Source organism: Labrus mixtus, chromosome 4, assembly GCF_963584025.1.
Source record: "Labrus mixtus chromosome 4, fLabMix1.1, whole genome shotgun sequence".
Classification (NCBI taxonomy): domain Eukaryota; kingdom Metazoa; phylum Chordata; class Actinopteri; order Labriformes; family Labridae; genus Labrus; species Labrus mixtus.
The window spans coordinates 9,760,738-9,780,507 of record NC_083615.1 but is presented as its reverse complement, the minus strand read 5'-3'; the positions used below and the strand labels follow the sequence as shown (position 1 = coordinate 9,780,507).

General features: G+C 37.0%; 3 protein-coding genes and 1 pseudogene across 4 annotated transcripts; all 4 read right to left on the bottom strand.

The window, feature by feature from the left end:
• Positions 1-667: 667 nt before the first annotated feature.
• LOC132972724 (troponin I, slow skeletal muscle-like) lies at positions 668-3,840 on the bottom strand. 2 transcript variants are annotated; one of them, XM_061035764.1, is made up of 5 exons: positions 3,715-3,840; positions 3,450-3,581; positions 2,350-2,439; positions 2,030-2,203; positions 668-1,441 (listed from the first exon to the last, which is right to left on the bottom strand). In XM_061035764.1, the coding sequence occupies exons 1-5, from the start codon at positions 3,838-3,840 to the stop codon at positions 1,355-1,357; spliced, it is 609 nt and encodes a 202-aa protein (XP_060891747.1). In that variant the 3' UTR covers positions 668-1,354. The 2 variants fall into 2 exon arrangements, with proteins under 2 accessions (XP_060891747.1, XP_060891748.1); XM_061035765.1 differs by lacking the exon at positions 3,715-3,840 and having other exon boundaries at positions 3,450-3,590.
• A 1,492-nt stretch (positions 3,841-5,332) lies between these two features.
• Positions 5,333-9,742, bottom strand: LOC132972729 (troponin I, slow skeletal muscle-like). Its single transcript, XM_061035767.1, has 7 exons — positions 9,554-9,742; positions 8,668-8,702; positions 8,340-8,381; positions 7,909-8,040; positions 7,701-7,790; positions 5,970-6,143; positions 5,333-5,883 (listed from the first exon to the last, which is right to left on the bottom strand). The coding sequence occupies exons 4-7, from the start codon at positions 8,011-8,013 to the stop codon at positions 5,797-5,799; spliced, it is 456 nt and encodes a 151-aa protein (XP_060891750.1). The 5' UTR covers positions 8,014-8,040; positions 8,340-8,381; positions 8,668-8,702; positions 9,554-9,742; the 3' UTR covers positions 5,333-5,796.
• A 2,812-nt stretch (positions 9,743-12,554) lies between these two features.
• Positions 12,555-15,213, bottom strand: LOC132972726 (troponin I, slow skeletal muscle-like). The gene is made up of 7 exons (XM_061035766.1): positions 15,056-15,213; positions 14,434-14,461; positions 14,161-14,202; positions 13,906-14,037; positions 13,539-13,628; positions 13,255-13,428; positions 12,555-13,046 (listed from the first exon to the last, which is right to left on the bottom strand). Exons 4-7 carry the CDS (start codon positions 14,029-14,031, stop codon positions 12,960-12,962), a joined length of 477 nt encoding a protein of 158 aa, XP_060891749.1. The 5' UTR covers positions 14,032-14,037; positions 14,161-14,202; positions 14,434-14,461; positions 15,056-15,213; the 3' UTR covers positions 12,555-12,959.
• A 208-nt stretch (positions 15,214-15,421) lies between these two features.
• On the bottom strand, positions 15,422-19,305 carry LOC132972725 (troponin I, slow skeletal muscle-like; annotated as a pseudogene).
• Positions 19,306-19,770: the final 465 nt, after the last annotated feature.

The window sequence follows — 19,770 nt, the reverse complement described above, 5'->3', positions numbered from 1 at the left end:
GCAGGTTGTGCTATTTGTGTAGTTCCCTATCTTCTTGCAATATTTGCACACAGTTTTTGTCTGTTGTCTTCTCACCTCTTTCATTTTCTGTCTTGGGGAAGACAAAATGCTTCCTCTCCTCCGATTTAAAAGACGGTGGTGCGTCCTCAATTTCAAAATCTTGCTCTTCACCTGCCAACCTCCTCTGCTCTATGCACGATATTATTGCGATTCATTTTTCAGAGTACCGATGTGAATCTTGACAACTTTGAATCGATTTATCACGATTTAATCTTTACATCCCATAGGTCATGGTGCAAGAAAAAGCCCGAGCCACACGAGCCCTTTCAGAGGGGTGTGGTCAGACAAAGCTCATTTGCATTTAAAGCTATAGACACAGTTACAGCCTGTTCTAAACAGGGCTGTAATAAACGGATTTATAGGAATGATAAAATATAGGATCCGAGGAGATTTCTCACAAGAAACTTCCCAGACATGTTTTGGGGAGCTCTGAGACTTATTTCAACTTGTTGGAAAGGAGAATACTATGTGACCTTTAAGGGAGAGCAACCTTGGTGGAAATTACATATGATGATGAACCATTAGGCGTGCATGTGTTAAATAGTTAAACAGTGCTAAAAGGAGAGCTATAATGCTCCAGTATATCACAAAAAGGACTATTATACTCTGAGCACATCACTTTTATTTTATTATTTGAAACACCATTCACAGCTTTTGCTCTTAAATAACTTAGTGGAATTATACACTCATTAGTTTTCAGGGATGCTCAACTTGACTCCATGAACAGTTAACATCAATTAGCTGCCCCTGGAATGTGTATTCAGTATTCACTCTCTTTATTAGACAGGCAAAAATTTTTAACCTGGAAATCCCATGAATACCAAAGATGCTTTTGAAGAAAAGGATTTTACAGAATGATTCGGATCAAATGTTCATTAATTAGGACAAATATTCCAATTTAGTTTCCTTTCCCTGTTTATTGTTGTCCATAGCAGAAGTCAAAAAGCGAGGCCGTTATATTACTACATGTTATCTGGACAGCCAATAGTGGTGGGTTCATGAAATCATCTTTATACTAAAAACTGCAAAAGCATTACAGAGCTTTGGTTTTCTTAAATAGATATGTTTTCCATAATACCTCATACATTATGAATAAAATATATGTATTGTGTGAATTATCATTAAGTTGAACATGTTCACTTTTGACATTTACACAACCATGACACATCAACTGTGCAAGACAACTGCTTGTTACCCTAGTGTTCATGTTCACTGTTGTAATGAAGTGAACTTATTATTCCCTGGTTCCACCTGTTTAGAGCACCAAACACATTCACAATGACATTCAGCGATTCTACTGGCCAGCATTAAACAGCTTCTTTCTGCCCTCCATACCGGACATGGACTCCACGTTCTTACGCCAGTCAGTCACTTCCTCTTTCTGTTGAGGCAAAAGATGATTCGGGTCAGATCATTCTCCGTAACAATTGAAGCCATTTGTACTAAACATATAAGTTTACAATGTTGGGGAATTTGGATATTAAGGTTTTTTTGGTTTGCACAACAGACACCGTATTAATATGCTCTGCATGTAACGCATGAAATCATTCTCAGGATGTATCTTCTACTTTCTAGTTACCTAAAAAGCATTTGAGCTCTACTGGTTTTGAATCAGGTTATAGTAAAGATATAATCTAAAAATACAACAAGTGATTATCTCATAGCTGTATATTTCATACTTTTGAGCTTTGGCATTTGTGCTAACAACCTTCAAGCTTCTGCATGTTAGGTTCTCCAAAATAGAGATCTGATAACACCTAGAGCACGTGGTGCCCATATTTTATGTAGCAACTGAACCATTTATGGCAACCACTTTGTCATGATGAAGAATATGTTGTTTATTAGAGTCTCATTAAAAAAAGTAAAGTGATAGATATGTCATAGATATATCCACTAAACTAACAGTGACCTGATTTAAACTGAAACAAGATGCCACGCTGCATTAAACTGTATTAAAACTCGTGCTTACCTTCTCCTCCTCCTTCTTCACAGTCTTGAGGTTGGCCTTGAAGTCCACAGACTCTTTGACCTTACTGCCCAGCAGAGCTCCCAGCATGGCGTCAGCAGACACCCTCACCCTTCTCAGGTTTGGTCTCTTCATTTTGCCCTTCAACTCAAAGATCTTCTGAGCCAAGTCCTGTATCTGTTTTCAACAAAAATGACAAACCTGCCATCAATATATTACCTTCTAATTCCCAATGAGTGACGGTTACATACAGTGTGTATCTTCTACATTTGTAATTGTAATCAAGCCATATAACTCTACAGTTATTCACAGATATGACTTACCTCCTTATCATTTATCGTCACTTTAGCATTAATGTCATATCGGTCTTCATCAACCACATCGATTTTCTGGTGAAGCTCTTTGCAAAGATTCTGTGGACAAAAACCATGAGTGCATTAGACTTGTGCGATGGAGCAGTTTCATGTTTGTCAACAGTGATGACTTATTTTGCAGGTGGAGCCCAACTGGTGGAAGAAAGTTAGCTAGCAGTGTTGATTTAACTGGTGATACTGGCAGAAGCAGCTTTTGAGGACATTTGTTTACTATCAAAAATAATGTTAAACATCCTACACCGCCGCTCGCATCAGATTATAAGAGTTCATCAGTGCCTTCAGATACAAAGAGTTTGTGGAGTCACAAAGTACATTTAAAGAGACTTTGCAGATGCTTGTTCGAAACAATGTAAATTGAGTTGACTTGTTTTTTTTACAAATATTTTAACCCGTATTGTTGTTGTTGTAAATCTTATGGATTGGGGAATGCTTGTACTTACACTCAGTCTAAAATAGACACATACAGTCTGAGAGGTGTGTTAAAACCATAGACTGTAAAAATAACACAGTAGAAAGTACAGTGGAGAGACGCGTTCACTCGCTCGCTATGTTAACTTGAGACACAGTCTGTAGTTGCTCATGTCTGACTAAAGGCAACAGTTTGTACACATGCAGTGAACATTACATCACTTTTCTGCCTCCACAATGCACACGCAACTGCTGTGACATAATCCTGACTTCTAGTCCAAATTGGTCTTTTAGTTTGGTAAAGTCCCTTCAGAGCAGAGTCAAAAAGTGCTTTACAGTGCTTTATAAGAGAAAGAACAAGAAACAAAAGAAAAGCAAAAAGCATAAAAAACTTTACACTCAACTTTACAAAATTACAACATGTGTTCAAAAGCCTGTTTGAATGAATGAGCTTTAAGCAGCTTTGAAAAACACAATCTTAAAATAATCAAATTTGCATTTGATTCAAGCTGCTTCAACTAGATACCAGTAGGGGTTTGTGTAAAAATGTTTTTTTGTTCAAAGAAACCCTGGTTTTACTTTCTTTAAATCCCCAAACCTAAAACAAACGCCTTATGTTGCTGCAGATAAATACTGTATACCTGTAGTTCCTGCTGGGACAGGCCTGACATTTGGAGTCCTGGGACTCTCTCAGAGAGAATCCTCTCTCGTTCATCTTTTTTAAATTGCTTGTCCTTCTCCAGCATGGTCATGGCCTTCTTTAGCAGTTTGGTCTGGTGCATTTACAAAGTAACACATTTGGTTAACCACAAAAAAATGTTTTAAAGCAGATTAAGGCGGTGATGTCTTGAACGAGTTATTACAGCATCACTTTCCAAGACAAACACACAGTAACACACATATTACCTTTAAGAACAGTCTGCGAGAAGCAGAGATTTTAGGCTTCGGTTTCTGGAAGGAGAAGAAGCACACATGTAGAATTTGTAATATGTTTATTAAAAATACAGCAAGAAATTCATTTTCAGTGTTCATACATCTGTCTGTGCAGCATTTGTAATTCATCAAACACAAATGTGGTATCATATAATGTGCTGACTTAACCCTGATAACAATTCATGTGTTGACAAGGCACTTTTGTATATTTTTGAATTACAAGTTTGAAGTATATAGACTAGTAGTCCTTAACTACTGTAGTTAACTAAACATTAAGTTAAGACGTTTTCTATTTTTCACAGTTGAATCAACTCACCGCAGCTCTATCCAGAGAGGAAGGTGGTGTCCATAGTTCAAGAAGAGAGGAAGAAAAGGTTGAATTTTGTTTTATTTTTTCTTGTTTCACATTGTGTGAAAAGTTCATTTATTCTCTGATGATAGTAAAGTAGACATTTGTACTTACGCTTCAGACATGTTTGCAGATCTGTGTTTTCCCTTATCAAATCTATGAACATTAAAAACATGACATCATTAATGGCGTTTACGGTGCACAGGGAAAAGTAACATTAAGAAATGTCAGTTGTCAGCACTTCTGTTTGAGGAATCCTACATAGCTTTAGGTTTCAGTTCTGTAGCGAGGGACACAAACAGTGAATGACATTGTCTGAAGGTCACACTGCTGGACAATGTCATGTGAAATATTCTCTTTAAGAAAGACACAAATTAGCATCATTTCCTGATCATGTATTACAAAAGAGTCACAAGGCAGGCTTCCTGTTTTTATTACAATTGCTGATCAAATGTTATTTTAATAAGCCAAAAATAGTCAATTTAGACAATTGTATCAAAATAACAAAAACTTGATGATTAAACTTGATGGTATTGGTTGCTAAAAAATAATAAATAAGAAAACAGTAATCAAATCCACACCTTCATTTGTTACTTATAACTTTGAGTCTTTTCAACATAAGAGGAAGCCAGCTTTAGTCAAACCTAAACAAAGTCATTCCTCCCCTTCTCACATGTTAAGAGATTTCTGATGAGGCAAAGAAAACACTGTTGTTCAATGTAAAAATATTAGAAAATAAACATAATGCTGCTCCAGAAGAAAAGTCCAACAATGTTCTTTGTCATAATGATGAAATAGGAGCAGCTTTCTCGACTCCTAACAACAGCATGGTCATAAAACAATCTTCCACTGGGATGCTATTCCCTTACCTTCTGTAATCGTTTAAAATCAAACTCCTTACCTTATACAGGAGGTGACAAATACCCTCAGACGTCTTTTTCTGAGACGAGAAGGGCAGAAAGAAGGTAGATATATAGATTCCAGCGCCCATGTGAGTGGCCCACTAAAATAGCCCCTCTTTCCTCACTGCGTCTCTCACATCCCATATGTATGAGGTGTGAAAGTTCTCACTGGGACTGTCCACCTTTGATTCTTTCTTAGTATCACTGTATCCATGTTAAGAAACAAGGGGGCTTAGTTTGAAGAAGCTTTAAGTCTGTTAATATAAGCATTACATTAATGTTGATACCACACACAGTTCAAGATGATGATTAGATTACACAGTGGAGGAAAAACAAAAGGCAGGATTGTTTGTTTCTTTATTGAGAGAACATCAAAAGTTTCATGTGTGTATCAGACAAACTAACCAAAGATCAAGATAACACATGAGCACTGCAATCATTCAAGATAGATTTTCTTTAATAACTTTTTATCATAATATTTTTTAAGATATCTGACAAGCTTGAAATCAATTCATCACAGCAGATAACAAACTAGCAGAGGTGAGTTAACAGCAACAAACAATATTTCTTCAACAGTCAACACACTTCGCTGGATGATCCAGGCGTGTGTGTCTGAGTACCCTGAGACGGTTTAAAGAGTTATGCTGCCATCACAAGGCTGCAGAGGAGAACTGCAGCAAACAGTCGCCACACGACCAAAACAAAGTGTTTAGTGACAGAAAAGTGTTCTTAAAAGTGTTCATGTTCCCTCTTGGTTCCACCTTTTCAGAGCACCAAACACCTTCACACTGATGTTCAGCGATTCTACTGGCCAGCATTAAACAGCTTCTTCCTGCCCTCCATACCGGACATGGACTCCACGTTCTTACGCCAGTCAGTCACTTCCTCTTTCTGTTGGAAGAACAGAAAAACATGAACATTTAAAAGAGTTGACTAAAATGAATTTCAGAGCCCATTTGAGAAAAAGTCCAACAAACCTTTTCCTCTTCCTTCTTGACAGTTTTGAGGTTGGCCTTGAAGTCGATGGTTTCTTTGTGTTTGGAGCCCAGCAGAACGCTCAGCATGGCTTCAGCTGAGATCTTCACTCGCTTCAGGGTCGGCTTCTTGAACTTACTCTGAATCTCAATGATCTTCAGATTCATGTTGTCAATCTGCCGAGGGGAACATGTGATAGGAAGGATTGTGCAGGTTGGCAATTATTATTACTCTCAGTGCTGTTTGATTATTTACTTGCACATAGTGTATAGGGAAGCTACCAAGACTGATATATTTTGCCCACTAGTTAGTTCACATTCATATGTATACCTAACCCTCCTACCATACAGAAATCAATTGTTTCTAGTCACTGGAAACAATTGATTTCTGTATGGAAGGAGATTTCTGTATGGAAGGAGATTTCTGTATGGACATTGAGAAATACTCCAGTGAAAAGGGAATGAGATTGTTTTTATACCTTTTTTTCTTTCTTTTTTTTAAAAACTTTTTTTGAACTGCGAGAAGTGAAAAAATAGAACTAAGATGAATGTTATTTTTTCCAAACAAGGAGCATAGTGCTAAGCTTGTTCCCTGACACTTTGAGTATGTCAGACATCTTCACGAGGCAAAACGGACTATTTCTGATTCTGATTCTCTCACTACCATCAATGTGTGATTCTCCTACACACTTTAAAGGAGAGGGTGAGAGGAAAGACTCCAAAATTGTCACAATCTTCAGCCTTACAGCTACCTGCAACTAAATACTTAACTAAGGGGCACAAATACTGTTTGATTAAACTATGAATGAATAGTTTATATATTTAAGCGATAATAACTGTACTCTTTATTGTACCTTTATGGAATATTTAGGTAAAGGGATCAAGTGAAAATACACATTTATCCAAATGAATCTGAGTTTAGAGGCTCTTTAAGGCAGGGGGAAATAATACATAGTGAAAGATACAATGCAATTCAGATTTGGTTTACAAAACAATTCAAAAATATGTATTTTAACCAATCATGCATTAAATATGCAAATAAATACTTTTGAATTGCTTCTATTACAGATGATGGATTTCTATGGTTAGTATATCTGTTTTAAAAACACAACACCTCATTGTGGAGATAAAACCTTACATTTGATTAAAGGTTAATATTTTGCTAGTTAATTATTGGTCCAACTCCAAATAGGAATATTAATCCTGCTGTAATGCAATTTTAAAATACTGAATTTTAAAAAAATCTTGGTTTAGGCAAATTGATCAATGTGACTGTGGACTTAAATTTGGAGAAATATTTAGAACACCTCAAACATTAACAGAGCAAATAAGTATGTCCCTATCCTAATCACATATTTCCTGTTTCCTCCCACCTTACTTCGAATGATTACAAACATATTGTGAACTATTTGGGTCCATAATTTGGTGCTATAACTCATTTATTTATTTTAATTTATTTGTAAATTTTATTTCATTAAAAAAAACAAAAACATTTAAGAAAAACAAACAAACATAAAATCTCAAATTTTGAATGAAAAGGAGCAGAAAGAAGATTAATCTGAACTAATGTCTATATATGATTCTGTTATGACTTGTTATTCTCACTTCTGCCACTTGGGGGCAGTGTTTGTTCATTATACTATCGCTAACGGTGTGTCTGTCTCCATACTATAGACATTAGTAACAATTACACATGCGTCATTTAATTTCCTTAAAGATTCTTGAGCAGCTTACCTCAAAGTCATTTTTAGACACCTTCAGGCCAATATCATACCGCTCGTCATCCACCACATCAATCTTGTGATACAAATCTTTGCAAAGATCCTGTAGAAGAAGAAGATGCCCTCTTGTGGTATTAGAATATAATATGAATCAGAATGTGAAGGACTGTGGAAAGTGGAAAAACACACATTTTTAAAAAGGTTCTAACAGAGTGACATACCAGCAGTTCCTGCACTGACAGACCAGGCATATTTAACAGAGGAACTCTGTCGGCCAGAGCAGCTTCTCTCTCCTGAATCTTCTGCTCCTTCTCCTCCTGCAGCATCTGAGCAGCCACTGCCAATAGTCTTATCTAAGAAAACAAAATAAGTAGATATAGAACCTTGTCTTCTCCATCTATAATCTATTAACATAAAAAACTAAACGTAAACATTTAAATCACTTCATATGATAAAACTTAAAATAAAGCAGCCATAACCTTATATTTTTATCCATCCTTTTGAATACCAGAAATGTTAACTATTTGTGTCATATAACACAAATGACAAACCAGATCAAATAAAAGCTTTGGCTAATCTTTTAAATATCATACGTAGTCTTAAAATGATATTAAACAGAAAAAAGTCTCTGATGAGATTTTAAAAAGCGTACCTTCAACCCCAGCCTTCGAGAGGATGAGATTTTCGATTTCCTCTAGAAGTCACAAATAAAAACAGTCATTACAGTCTGCACTCTATTAAGGATCACATTAGCTTTCATGATACTATGGCCTCAACAGTCAAAAGAAGGATTTAAAAAATGTTAAATAATGATGATGTAAGATGAGAGATACTCACGGGTCTGTTGAAGCATTTACAGGAGACACAAAACACACGTTGACATATTAAGATAAAGACAACGGATGAGACCAGTAAACAGTTTAACAGTATGCTTTGAAGCTGCCAATAAACACAGGGAAATAAACCGACAGTGATAATACTCACGGTTCAGCCATCGTTTTGTTCAATTCCCGCGCTAAAATTGTAAAAGTAAAATAACATGAAAAGTCTCTTCAAGGGGAAAAAAGGTGACTTTTATGAAATTTAACACATCATGTTTTAAATTAAAAACAGAGTCAATTCCCTGAAGCTCAAACACCTCTTCAATTCAGCCTCACACGGGCGTTTAATGATGTCTTTAACCTCTCTGTTCAAAGTATTTCAAACACTCAACATATCCATCGACTCATTACAGCTTGGTGCACTCAGTTATTTATTGCTCACTCGGTTGTTTTACCAGTGAAATGTAAAGCACAGTTGAAAACGTCCATGAACCAGACAATTGATTCTGTGTGATAACACTGGGCTTTACATTGCTCATTACATTGAATTGTCTTTACTTGATTGGTATCATGAAGAGATTTATGCATTGATGTGGATTAATTTAAATGTTTTTTTTCTCATTCATTTTGGATTGCAGTTGAAATTGTTGTGAATTTAATGAAGTGCACTTGAACAATATTAATGTATAAAACAAGTTCACTTTAGAAGTATGTGTGTCAAACGTCAAAGAACTGTCTGTGCACGTATTAAAATATCTCACAAGAGTCTCAGCATAGGTGACAGAAAAGGTGAATGGCCAGATAATCCACAGGCATGCAGGATGACAATGTTCAACTTGCGGTTTATGTTAATCACGACAAAATAGAAATAAAACAACAAAGAAAGACAAAACACAGCTCTGGAAAAAACAGATTCTTCATATTTTACCAAATGTTTTAGACCTATCGCATGCTGAAAAGTCCCTCTTTGTTAACAGAATGCATCACTAATGCACCACACGGTATACTCCAAATCACAAGATATTGAATATGAGCAGGTCTGTACCTTTTTAAACGCTGAACGGCTCCTTGAGCTGCAACTCAAAACTGAAGCAAAGCGTGTGTAAGTTGGGCAGCAATCAGCCCTCTTTCTGAGAGACGATGGAGAATAATCAGATTTATAGTATGTGTGCCAAATGTGAATGGCTCACTGAAATAGACTCCTGTGTGTGCTACGTCCACTGTGCCTGCCAACAGTGACATTTACTGTTGCACATAGCATCACCGCAATATTTAGACAGGAAAAGGGGGCAATAAAACTTCACTTATGGACTCAAACATTTGGGTATCTTGTGTAGTTTCCACAACACCTGTTGGGGGAAGTGACAGTAAGCATTTAAAGAGGTGACCACATTAATGTTGGGTCAATGCCACACATTAACATTTGACCAGGGCCAGATCAGTGGAGCTCAGATAAAGTTGTCAAGGAGGCAAACAGTAGGAAGAAATCTGCACAGAGTGTCGTTATTAACGTGTTCTGCACCTTTATTTATAGAACAAACAACACAGCCTGAATGTGAGTGTGGACCATCTTAAGATGTCCATCTATAGTCATCTTATGGTGTCCAAAGGTGAGACTGACGAGGACCTAATATCCATTTCAATAGCCGTGTTTCAAAGTTTGTTTTTGATTGAGTCAACAGTTTACAAATTCACCCTAAATTTAATTTTTGGTATCAAAATAGAAATGTGAAGACTAAAAATGAATAAACAACACTTTTTTTTTCAGCAAATATGAACGTGCATGATGATGATGTTGCATTTAGAGGTCAGCTCTTGTTTATTGCTGAAGCTTTGTAAATTGTTTTCATTTTATTTATCTCCTTCCTTCACTTTAAAAAAATATATGAAGTTTGATTTTCAGTGCAGTTTTCTTTTCACTGTCAAAAAGTATATTTTATAAAAGTATGTATTTCTACTTATGCACATGGACCATCCATACCACTTTTTTATCCTGGCTATGTATTGTGGGCTCATGTTTTTTGTATGGTGGGATATGTATGTATATATGTGTTGTGTTGTGTGTTTGTATGTATGCTGGCTGCTGGAACACCTACATTTCCCTGCTGGGATGAATAAAGTATCTTATCTTTATCTTATCTTAAAAGATACATACCGGTTGTTAAACCATTTCATTTGTGTACTGAAAGACTTTTCCAACCTGAGAAGACATTACTCGACCACCTTGGTGGTGAGAACAAAGCCTGAAGTTGTTCTGGTTTAATTTAGGCGTGCGGAGGAAAAAGGACAGGTGCTGTTCAGGGTTTGATGGTTTGTAAACTGAGAGCCAGAGCTCAATCGGCGTCATCGTTGCAACATTGAGTCGAACGTTCAGTCCCTCAAAGGGCCGAGACTCATGCCCTCACATAAAGATAGTTAGGCAGCAGATGAATAAACGAGAATAGTACCGGGCAAACCTGGGGTCAAACACTATTTTAAGATCACTACTAGTAGTTGTTTTAAGGGTTAAGAGATGTTGTATTGCACCTCCATGAAGTAAGTATACTCACAGGAGGTGTATAAAAAAAAAGGGGCAACATTTTTTTGATTTTCTTCATACGAGTAAGGCTGCGAGAATACTGGATTCTACGATTCCTATTATGCATCCAACAAGAGTCACACTAAACCTGCATGTGGTGTGAAAACACCAAGATAAATGAGTTAAAATATTTTGTACACAACTTGCCAACGTTGTCATATTATGCATGAACATGGCAGCAAAATGTAAATGTCGAGTGTTTTAAAGATCTTGAGCACTTTATGCATGGCACTTACAGTTGTTGTTAAATGTGTTATTATAAAAGTAATTCATTATCATTCATGTTGCAATGCGTTGTTGATAAAGCCACAAGTCAGGAACAAAAAGAAATCGTATTGTGCACAAAATAACAAGCAAACGATTCACAAATTAACACCATGTCGTTCTTTTTGAAGAGTTAATGCAGTTGCTGACAGAAATCAAGAAGTTGAAAGCTAACTTTAGACTTTGAACACTTACAGCATGATTCTACGACACCGCTAAGCTTCAAACTTTTCAAACTATTTATGTGGCGTGATGACCTTTAATATCCCCAACTACCTTTAAAGTTTGTGTTAGCCACAGACCTTTATTGCAGGCATCCAACTAGAATATAACTCACACTGACTTTGAGACAAGTGAATTAAAAACGCAAAAAAAATGTTTACTATGATTTTGAACACATTAGAAGATTCCTGCCAGGTTACATTACCAGATTTCTCAAACCTCAAAGTTCTAGCTTGACACAAAGACTTCAGAAATTCTTTGTCACCTAACCTAAGCTATGACTCCGTCAACGGTTGTCTTCTCACACGTAACAAAACTTCTGTCTTGTCTTTGTTAAAAAAGGCACATTTCCAATCAGTGGAAAATGTGAAAATCAGTCATAGCTATGATGTGAAGATTTGAGAGAGTTATCGATACTTTTGGTAGAGAACTGTACGGGTATCAGTGGATTCATTGATGGTTTAGCCAGGCTGAGAAGTTTGACACCGTGCAAGAATAATGAAGACGTGGTTTGTATTATAACTAACACAGCAACAATTTCAAATGTAATTTGATCCTTTTTTTGCTCATTAGTTGAAGATTCAGCGAATATTTGAACACAGTGAGAATCATATATTTCCCAGGCCCTCGATGTCTTTACGTTGCATATTTTGAATTTATCAACAATCCAAGATATTTTGTTTTGTTTAATATGTCACATAGTAAATCAACAAATAGCCTATTAAATGTGGAACTTTAGCAAACATAAGAAAAAGTTAAAAACGATGTATGGATGTTGTTGCAGATTTATGTTCTTTATCAGTGATGTTGCTGATTGGTGCTGCGTGCATCTGCTACTGTCTTGTTTCTTAACTGAGCGCTTTATTTCAGCCTTGAACATGTGATCCTCCTATTTACGTAAGTTTTATATTAATGTGTCGTGTCCCCATTCCACAAGTATCAGAGCACCAGTTTGATAAATATGTTCGTATTTAGAAGAAAATTGCAGCATCAGTTTTGTTTGTTGATCAGAAGAATTTATTATCTCAACAGAAAAAAACAGTTCTTTTCAATACTTTTTCAAAATTAAGACACCAAAACGTTAGCTGCATGCTTATGTTACGAACGTGAAGACATTTAAGATAATTAAGTTTGCTTTATGTGATTTTAAATTTAAGTTTTGTGCCAACACTAGAAAATGACACAAGGTATAACCCGTTTAAACGCAAAATGCACACAACATCCATCTATTGAATTAACATCTTTTTGCATGTTGTAAAAGACTTTAACACAACCATAAAATCACTGCAGATGATCTATTATGAGAAAATATATTAACTTTACTTTCCTCTCTATTTTTGTCAAGTGTTCAACAGCATTCATATTTAAATGTTTATAAATATAAAGTCTACTGTCCGGCATCGAAGAGCTTCTTTCTGCCCTCCATGCCAGACATGGCCTCCACGTTTTTACGCCAGTCAGTCACCTCCTCTTTCTGTTCATAAGAAGAAGAAAAAAAACTTATTGGTTCTGCACTTCAAGAATCAAAACCCTAAATAACATGACTGTTACCTCGTTATCTGAACGTATATCGAACCTAATCTGAGTTTAAAACCAGGGGGTCAAGCCGGCGTGACTTAATCTTGATAAATGTGAAGGTTTATATAATTAACCTGGAAAGCTGTGACAGTAACAACACCTACCTTCTCCTCCTCCTTCTTCACAGTCTTGAGGTTGGCCTTGAAGTCCACAGACTCTTTGACTTTAGCGCCAAACAGAGCTCCCAGCATGGCGTCAGCGGAGATCTTCACCCTCTTGAGAGCAGGTCGCTTCATCTTACCCTTCAGCTCAAAGATCTTCTGGGACAGGTTGGCTATCTGCAGGACATAATTCAAGGTATTAATGAAAGGTATTTCCGTTGTGCACAGCCAGTTTCAAACAAATCTCAATCCCTACTTAATGAAAATGAATAAAAAAAATAGTTTACCTCTACGTTATTTTTGGACACTTTTGAATCAATGTCGTAGCGTTCTTCATCTACAACATCGATCTTATGGTACAGATCTTTGCACAGAGCCTGCAAACAGACAGAACATCATGTCATGTCATTTTCCCGAAATAAATAACAAACAGTTATAAGAGCCACTTAATGTATTGAATTTGTGAAATAGTGAAATATTTTCCTTTAATTATAGTGTCGGCTGGAAGCCCTAAGTATAAAGCGTAAAGAGTGAACATACTGTAAGAAAGGCATCTTCTGTATGTATGTCACAGGGATTCTTACTAGTAGAGAATCTCAGGGATGTTGTTGCATTGTAGTGTGACGGACGGCTGATGCAGTGACCTGCACATACCTGAAGGTCCTGAAGGGATAAACCAGACAGCTGAAGCTGAGGGAGTCTCTCGTTCAGAGTAGCTTCTCTTTCCCGCTTTTTCTCGTCTAGCTCCTTCTCATACATCACGGCTGCCATTTTCAGCATCTTGGTCTTAGAAAAAGGAAATAATGGTTTACTTTGTGGCACAGATTCAATTTTCATTGTGAACTTGTGGACAGTTGCATGCAGGTTTATTTGTGACAACATTTTTAATGAAGACAGTAAAGACAATACCTTGAGGGCCAGTCTGCGAGATGCAGAGATCTTTGACTTTTTCTGTAAAATAAGGACAAAACAAAAATAAGTTATCATCAGGTGTCAGACAAGAATACATCCCGAAGCTTTTTCTTTTGATGAACAATATCAACGTGTGAATGACTCACCCCTCTGTGGTGGGAATGGTGATATGTAAAGGAAAATGTTTAGAAATGTAACATCAACATGATAAAGATTTCAATAATTCAGATTTTACTGACACTAAATAGCATTATGAATACAAATCATAACTTACCCCTCAGACATGGTTGGTCTCTGTCTGTAAAAATCACATCATTTATATGTAAATCAGATACGTAAGATAGTATACACAGAATTAGTTGCAGTAGCAGCAGTACAGTCGTGCAGGCACTTATAGTAGTTTCCTTTTTAAATTGTTAAACATTACTAACCCCGGCTTTTATGTAAAAAAAAACAGCCCCACAAATATTGAATGATTCTATGATTTATGCACCAGTTAAGTCCTTCACCTATTGTTGAGTTATAGTAATTGACAGTGCATTACGATAACATACCAATATTAAGCCTTTGAAATAAACACTCTGTATGCCGGAGTGCTGCAGATAGTTTCAATGATAAAAATCCAAATGAACTTTTTTTTAACAAAGATTGAGTCAAACATATGAAGGATGCAAATAAGTGAAACATCTCTTAAATACAATATAAATATAATTGTCCTTTTTACATCTTATATTTCGTCAAACTGTATACAAAAATACATTTAGGATTTCCCATGCTTATGTTTTTTACATCACCCTCCTGCTGTGCTTAAATATTTCTCGGTAAATTCCAGAGGTGAAACGATCAGATATATTCTACAGCTAAAGTATCACCATGAGAAAAGTCAACATACCTTTTTAATGTCTCAGAAGAAAACCTGTAGAGGTGAGCAGCGGCTGTCTTGAAATGACAGGTAGAAAACTCAAGTCAAATTTAATGACTCCTCTTGCCTCCTGTGAGTGGTCAACTAAAATAGCCCCCTGTGTCCTGAGCCAGCATACTGTATATCACTACACTTCTACAAGGCTCCCACAACACCAGGTTTACCAGTTTACAGCTGTTATTAAACACTGGGAGTACTGGATGCAGCCTTGCCCCTCTGATGATGAACACCTTTTAGTTTTTTTGCTTGTAGATTGATAACATTGTTCTGATTGAAAACATTTGAAATTAATATCAAATCTGGGGATCTGTACAAACTGGAGAACTCAAACAGAAAAGTTGTCTTGGTTGTTTAATCAGCATCACGTGTGGTACAGAAAGTGTGACAGCGCCATCCTCTGTATAATGCTAATACTGCACTTTAAAACAAAGACTCCAAAACTCGTTTCTGCACTTAATTAATACTGAAGGGGTACTACAAACTCAACAAAGTATGTCAATACCTTCATGTTGACAGTGATACTTTTTATTAAAGAAAGTTAACATGAAATCAAGATGACTAAAAAGTGGTTTCATACAGATTTTTTTTAAAGGATGAATTCTTTTTGATCTTTTCAAAGTGCCTGTTGTTGACATCAGTCCATACAAAAGCAGTTTTATTCCATCCGGTGATGGAAATCTTCTTGAATTCTGAAAGTGAGATGAACAAAGGGGTTTCACTGAAAGAAGCATTAGCCACATCGCGAATGGGAAAGTGCTTTCAATTTCTACTCAGGATGGTATGAAAGCTGCAAATCCATATGGGATGCAGCCTGTTTGGGGAGTGAAAGCATATTAACAAAGAACGGGGCTTATATTATTACAGACATTCGATTTTAGCCCAATTTAAAAAAGCTACACTGCTAATAAAGCTGCTGATCATGAAATCTGTTCTCTGATTATGATTGATCTGTATGAGGACATGCATATATTTCTTATTTATGAAAGTATTTCTCACCTTCCAAAGCAAATGAACCTGTAAGTCATGTCTCATAACTTGCAGTCTATATGCACTCACAGATACTGATAATAGGCGTGAACATCTGAATGGTATGTGCTGATATCGCAAAGTCGGCCGGGATACAATTCTGATTCGATTCTGCTGAAGGGCTTGGGTTTTAAATCATTTTCTTGTAAAGAATGATTAACATCTACTGGACAAAATAATCAACCAAACACCACCCTGGTTGTCATAACCCGGCTCGTGGATGATGGCAAACGACGGGAGGAGTCTGAAATTCACCAAAGAAAATGAATAAAAGATAACTTCAGTAAACACAAATGTAGATCACGCTGGTGTAACTTGTTGGAACCTCTTCCTCTGATCTTGTGCATATTCCTGCTTCTTGTGCTTCCTTGTTTCCTTGTGTAATTCAGTCGATGTCATTTTCCTACAGTTTGTTTAAAATAGAAGTATGTGTGTAACAAAGTATATCCCCTTGCAGTAGTAGCGCATGATTTGCCTATCGTTATGATTATTATATTCTAACCTCCACGTCTTGATTAGTATTTAATTGCTCGAGTTTTGTCATTGTGAAGCCCTACTCTGTCTACAGGTGTGAGGCAAGTGTTAATAAAAAGTGATTTGTTGCCTTGTTTCCAATAAGCACCTTCTTATTGTCCAGCATTAAACAGCTTCTTCCTTCCCTCCATACCAGACATGGCCTCCACGTTCTTACGCCAGTCAGTCACCTCTTCCCTCTACAAAAGAGAGATTAGATTTGAATCGTCTCTTTAAATCTGTTTTTTTTAAAGTTCAGGACAGATATCTCTGTTAACAAACTTTACCTTTTCGTCCTCCTTCTTCACCGTCTTTAGGTTGGCCTTGAAATCAGACTTCCTGAGTTTGGAGGTGTCCGTGCACGCGCCCAGCATGTCCTCTGTAGTTTTCTTCACCCTCTTCAAGTTGGGCCTCTTTGTCCCCTTCAGCTCAGTGATCTTCTGACTCAGTGTCTGGATCTGTGCCACAATCATCATATCAGCTGCAAGACCACGTGAGGTCAGTCAATGTTTTAATAAGTGTCGGTACCGGAGTTTTACCGTACCTCTTTTTCATTTCTTCCTACTTTAAGCTCCATATCGTAACGCACTTCATCCACGACATCGATCTTATGATGAAGCTCTCTGCAAAGATCCTGTCAAGAAAGACGAAACCATCAAACCATGAAAGACTGTACCGTCATGATTTAATGTTTCAGTACCTGGAGCTCCTGGGCCGAGAGGCCTGACAGCGCGAGTGGAGGGTTAGATTCATTTATGACTCTTTCTTTCTCCTGTTTCTTCTCTTCACTCTCAGCAACCAGCAAAGAAGCTGCTTTCTTCAGCAGTTTGGACTGTAAGATAGTGAGGTGCTAATTAGCATGGATACAAAAAAACAACTAAAGCTGCCTTGGATCAAGCAGCATTCTGTTGAATGCTATTCATAAGACAATACCGACCTTCAAATGAAGCCGGCGTGTTGCTGAATATTTCTGCTTCCTCTGTCAGAAGGATGAGATACTTTTTACATCAAATAGTCATTAGTAAAGCGGTTAGGTGACATTTTAAGGCTTGAAATCATTATTCTGACTCAATATTGATGATTAATGAATGACTTAAAATAATTTTGACTCACCGGTCTTCATCATTTGACAAGGAAACCAGACAAAGAGATTCATATTGTTATTGTTTTATGTCTTTAAAGTGTGCTTAATATGTCTCTTATTAGAGGCAGGTACTTACCCCTCAGACATATCTGCAGCTTACAGTCCCTGTGGAGCAGAAAAATAAACTCATTTTAGCTGTGTTACATTATGTATAATGTGTGAGTGGAAATCTGTCATTTTCAATACTAAAAATACTCGAGTAATCCAACAAGTTAACAGTTGAGTGGATGTATGTGGTGTAATTGTCGTCATGGGGCCTTCAGACACATTTTATTATCCTTCTAGGACCAGAGTGTTACGACAGGCTGATCAGGAGCCTCTTTCACGGTTATATTTAGTCACATTGCGTTCATGCTCGGCTCTGTCCAAGCAGCTGCTGTGAGCTCGATGATGCCAGAGAACACCAAACCTTAGATTTGGCAGCCAAGAGAAGAACAACACCAAACCTGTGGACATTGTTACAGTTCATAAAAAAGAAAATGTCTCTTTAACGTCTGTTCTTTAAGATCCACTACACTCCTTATTTTCTTTTTTTTTTTTTTTAAGTCATTAAATGCATTTATTTAAACTTCAAGGCTTTAGTTCCACATTATGGACAAAATGAAAAACAACAACATCTCTCTCATCTTTACTCCGCCATTTTATTTTTATCATATTTTCTTTGGCATTTTCTTTTTGCCTTCATTTTTTTCCTTCAAGTATTCGCTTTAGATCTACATTATTTCCCCTTTGTATGTCTTTCACGGTGCATTTCTACTGAATAAATAGTTGTAGCTGTTAGAGACTTATTTAAACATGTCAATGCTTCTGACACATCACTGTAATATATCCAATTTAAAATAAGCCAGCCTGACAGGGTGCGAAAATCAAGCTACACAAGTAAAGCAGCAAGACAATTTTAGGAAGCCTGCAGTCTTGCCCCTGAACCCAGGAGGTTGCCACTTCATACGAGAGAGCAATCATCACTTATCACACCAGCTTTTTGTCTACATCGATGGGTCGAGCGTGCTGTTACCCGGCACCGAGACCGTGGCAGGCTGTTTAATCCTCAGGTTACATTTCCTCACTTAGAGGATCAAGAGATCATCAAGAAGTCAACCACGGAGAGCCACGTTCGAGGAGCTACTTGAAGACCTTGACAAAAGTAGCGGCATAGCAGAGATTCCCTCACATAAATACCAGCCGTGTCAGGGGCATGCTGATATGCAGTCTTCAATACCTGCTACAATAAAACCGGACTGAACTTAATCAGGACAAACATTTAACCGTACAGACGGCCACTTAGATACCAGGACTGCTATCTCAATCTTCTGCCTCGTCATGTTAAAGAGCCACCTCTGTTGCCCATAATAAATCAGATTGACTTTTATTTGGCTGTGATAAATAGCACAAGTTGATAATTTTACATGAATCTTACCTTGTAGGCGAGAGAAAATCAGTGAAGGCAGAAACAGCAGGGAGTCGGTGAAAAGAAAAAGCACTATATGGTTATTAGTGAAAGATTTATGTATTCAAAGTCTCATGTGAATGGCTAACTAAAATAGACCCCTTGTCCCACCTGACAATTCCAGCATCACAATGCAACCCGTTTTGATTTGCCCTCAACCCGTGACCCATTTGTTTCATGTGATAGCATTGCACAAGAGGACACTTCACTCATACCTCACCTAAGTGACAGCTGATTGTTCCTCTCTGCAGATATCAGCTGCCCAAAGGCGCTTTGCTTTTCGGCTTCAGGTCATGGGTTGCACTGGCAAAAAAAAGTATTATAAAAATTTAAATTAAATGTATTATAAAAACATGACATACTACAAAGTAGTAAGAAGCAAGCACAAACCATTTTTATTACTTGATTATACAATATAATACCAAACAGGAATAAACAAATGTTCTTAAAGAGTGTTGTACATTCACAAACTGTGTTTCAATGTATTTACTTTTCTGAAGTAATTTACACGCCATAAAGACCGTTGATTATATTCGATTGAGCCTCCAGAGACGT

Coding starts and splice junctions, on each gene's coding strand:
- LOC132972726 (XM_061035766.1), bottom strand. CDS start 14,031: ATGCTGAAAATGGCAGCCGTGATGTATGAGAAGGAGCTAGACGAGAAA. Junction 13,629..13,905: donor TATCCCTTCAGGACCTTCAG/GTATGTGCAGGT, acceptor GTCTGTTTGCAG/GCTCTGTGCAAAGATCTGTA. Junction 13,047..13,254: donor TGAAGAAGGAGGAGGAGAAG/GTAGGTGTTGTT, acceptor TCTTATGAACAG/AAAGAGGAGGTGACTGACTG.
- LOC132972724 (XM_061035764.1), bottom strand. CDS start 3,840: ATGAACACTGAAAATGAATTTCTTGCTGTATTTTTAATAAACATATTA. Junction 3,582..3,714: donor CTCGCAGACTGTTCTTAAAG/GTAATATGTGTG, acceptor TAAATGCACCAG/ACCAAACTGCTAAAGAAGGC. Junction 1,442..2,029: donor TGAAGAAGGAGGAGGAGAAG/GTAAGCACGAGT, acceptor TTGCCTCAACAG/AAAGAGGAAGTGACTGACTG.
- LOC132972729 (XM_061035767.1), bottom strand. CDS start 8,013: ATGCTGCAGGAGGAGAAGGAGCAGAAGATTCAGGAGAGAGAAGCTGCT. Junction 7,791..7,908: donor TGTCAGTGCAGGAACTGCTG/GTATGTCACTCT, acceptor CTTCTTCTACAG/GATCTTTGCAAAGATTTGTA. Junction 5,884..5,969: donor TCAAGAAGGAAGAGGAAAAG/GTTTGTTGGACT, acceptor TTCTTCCAACAG/AAAGAGGAAGTGACTGACTG.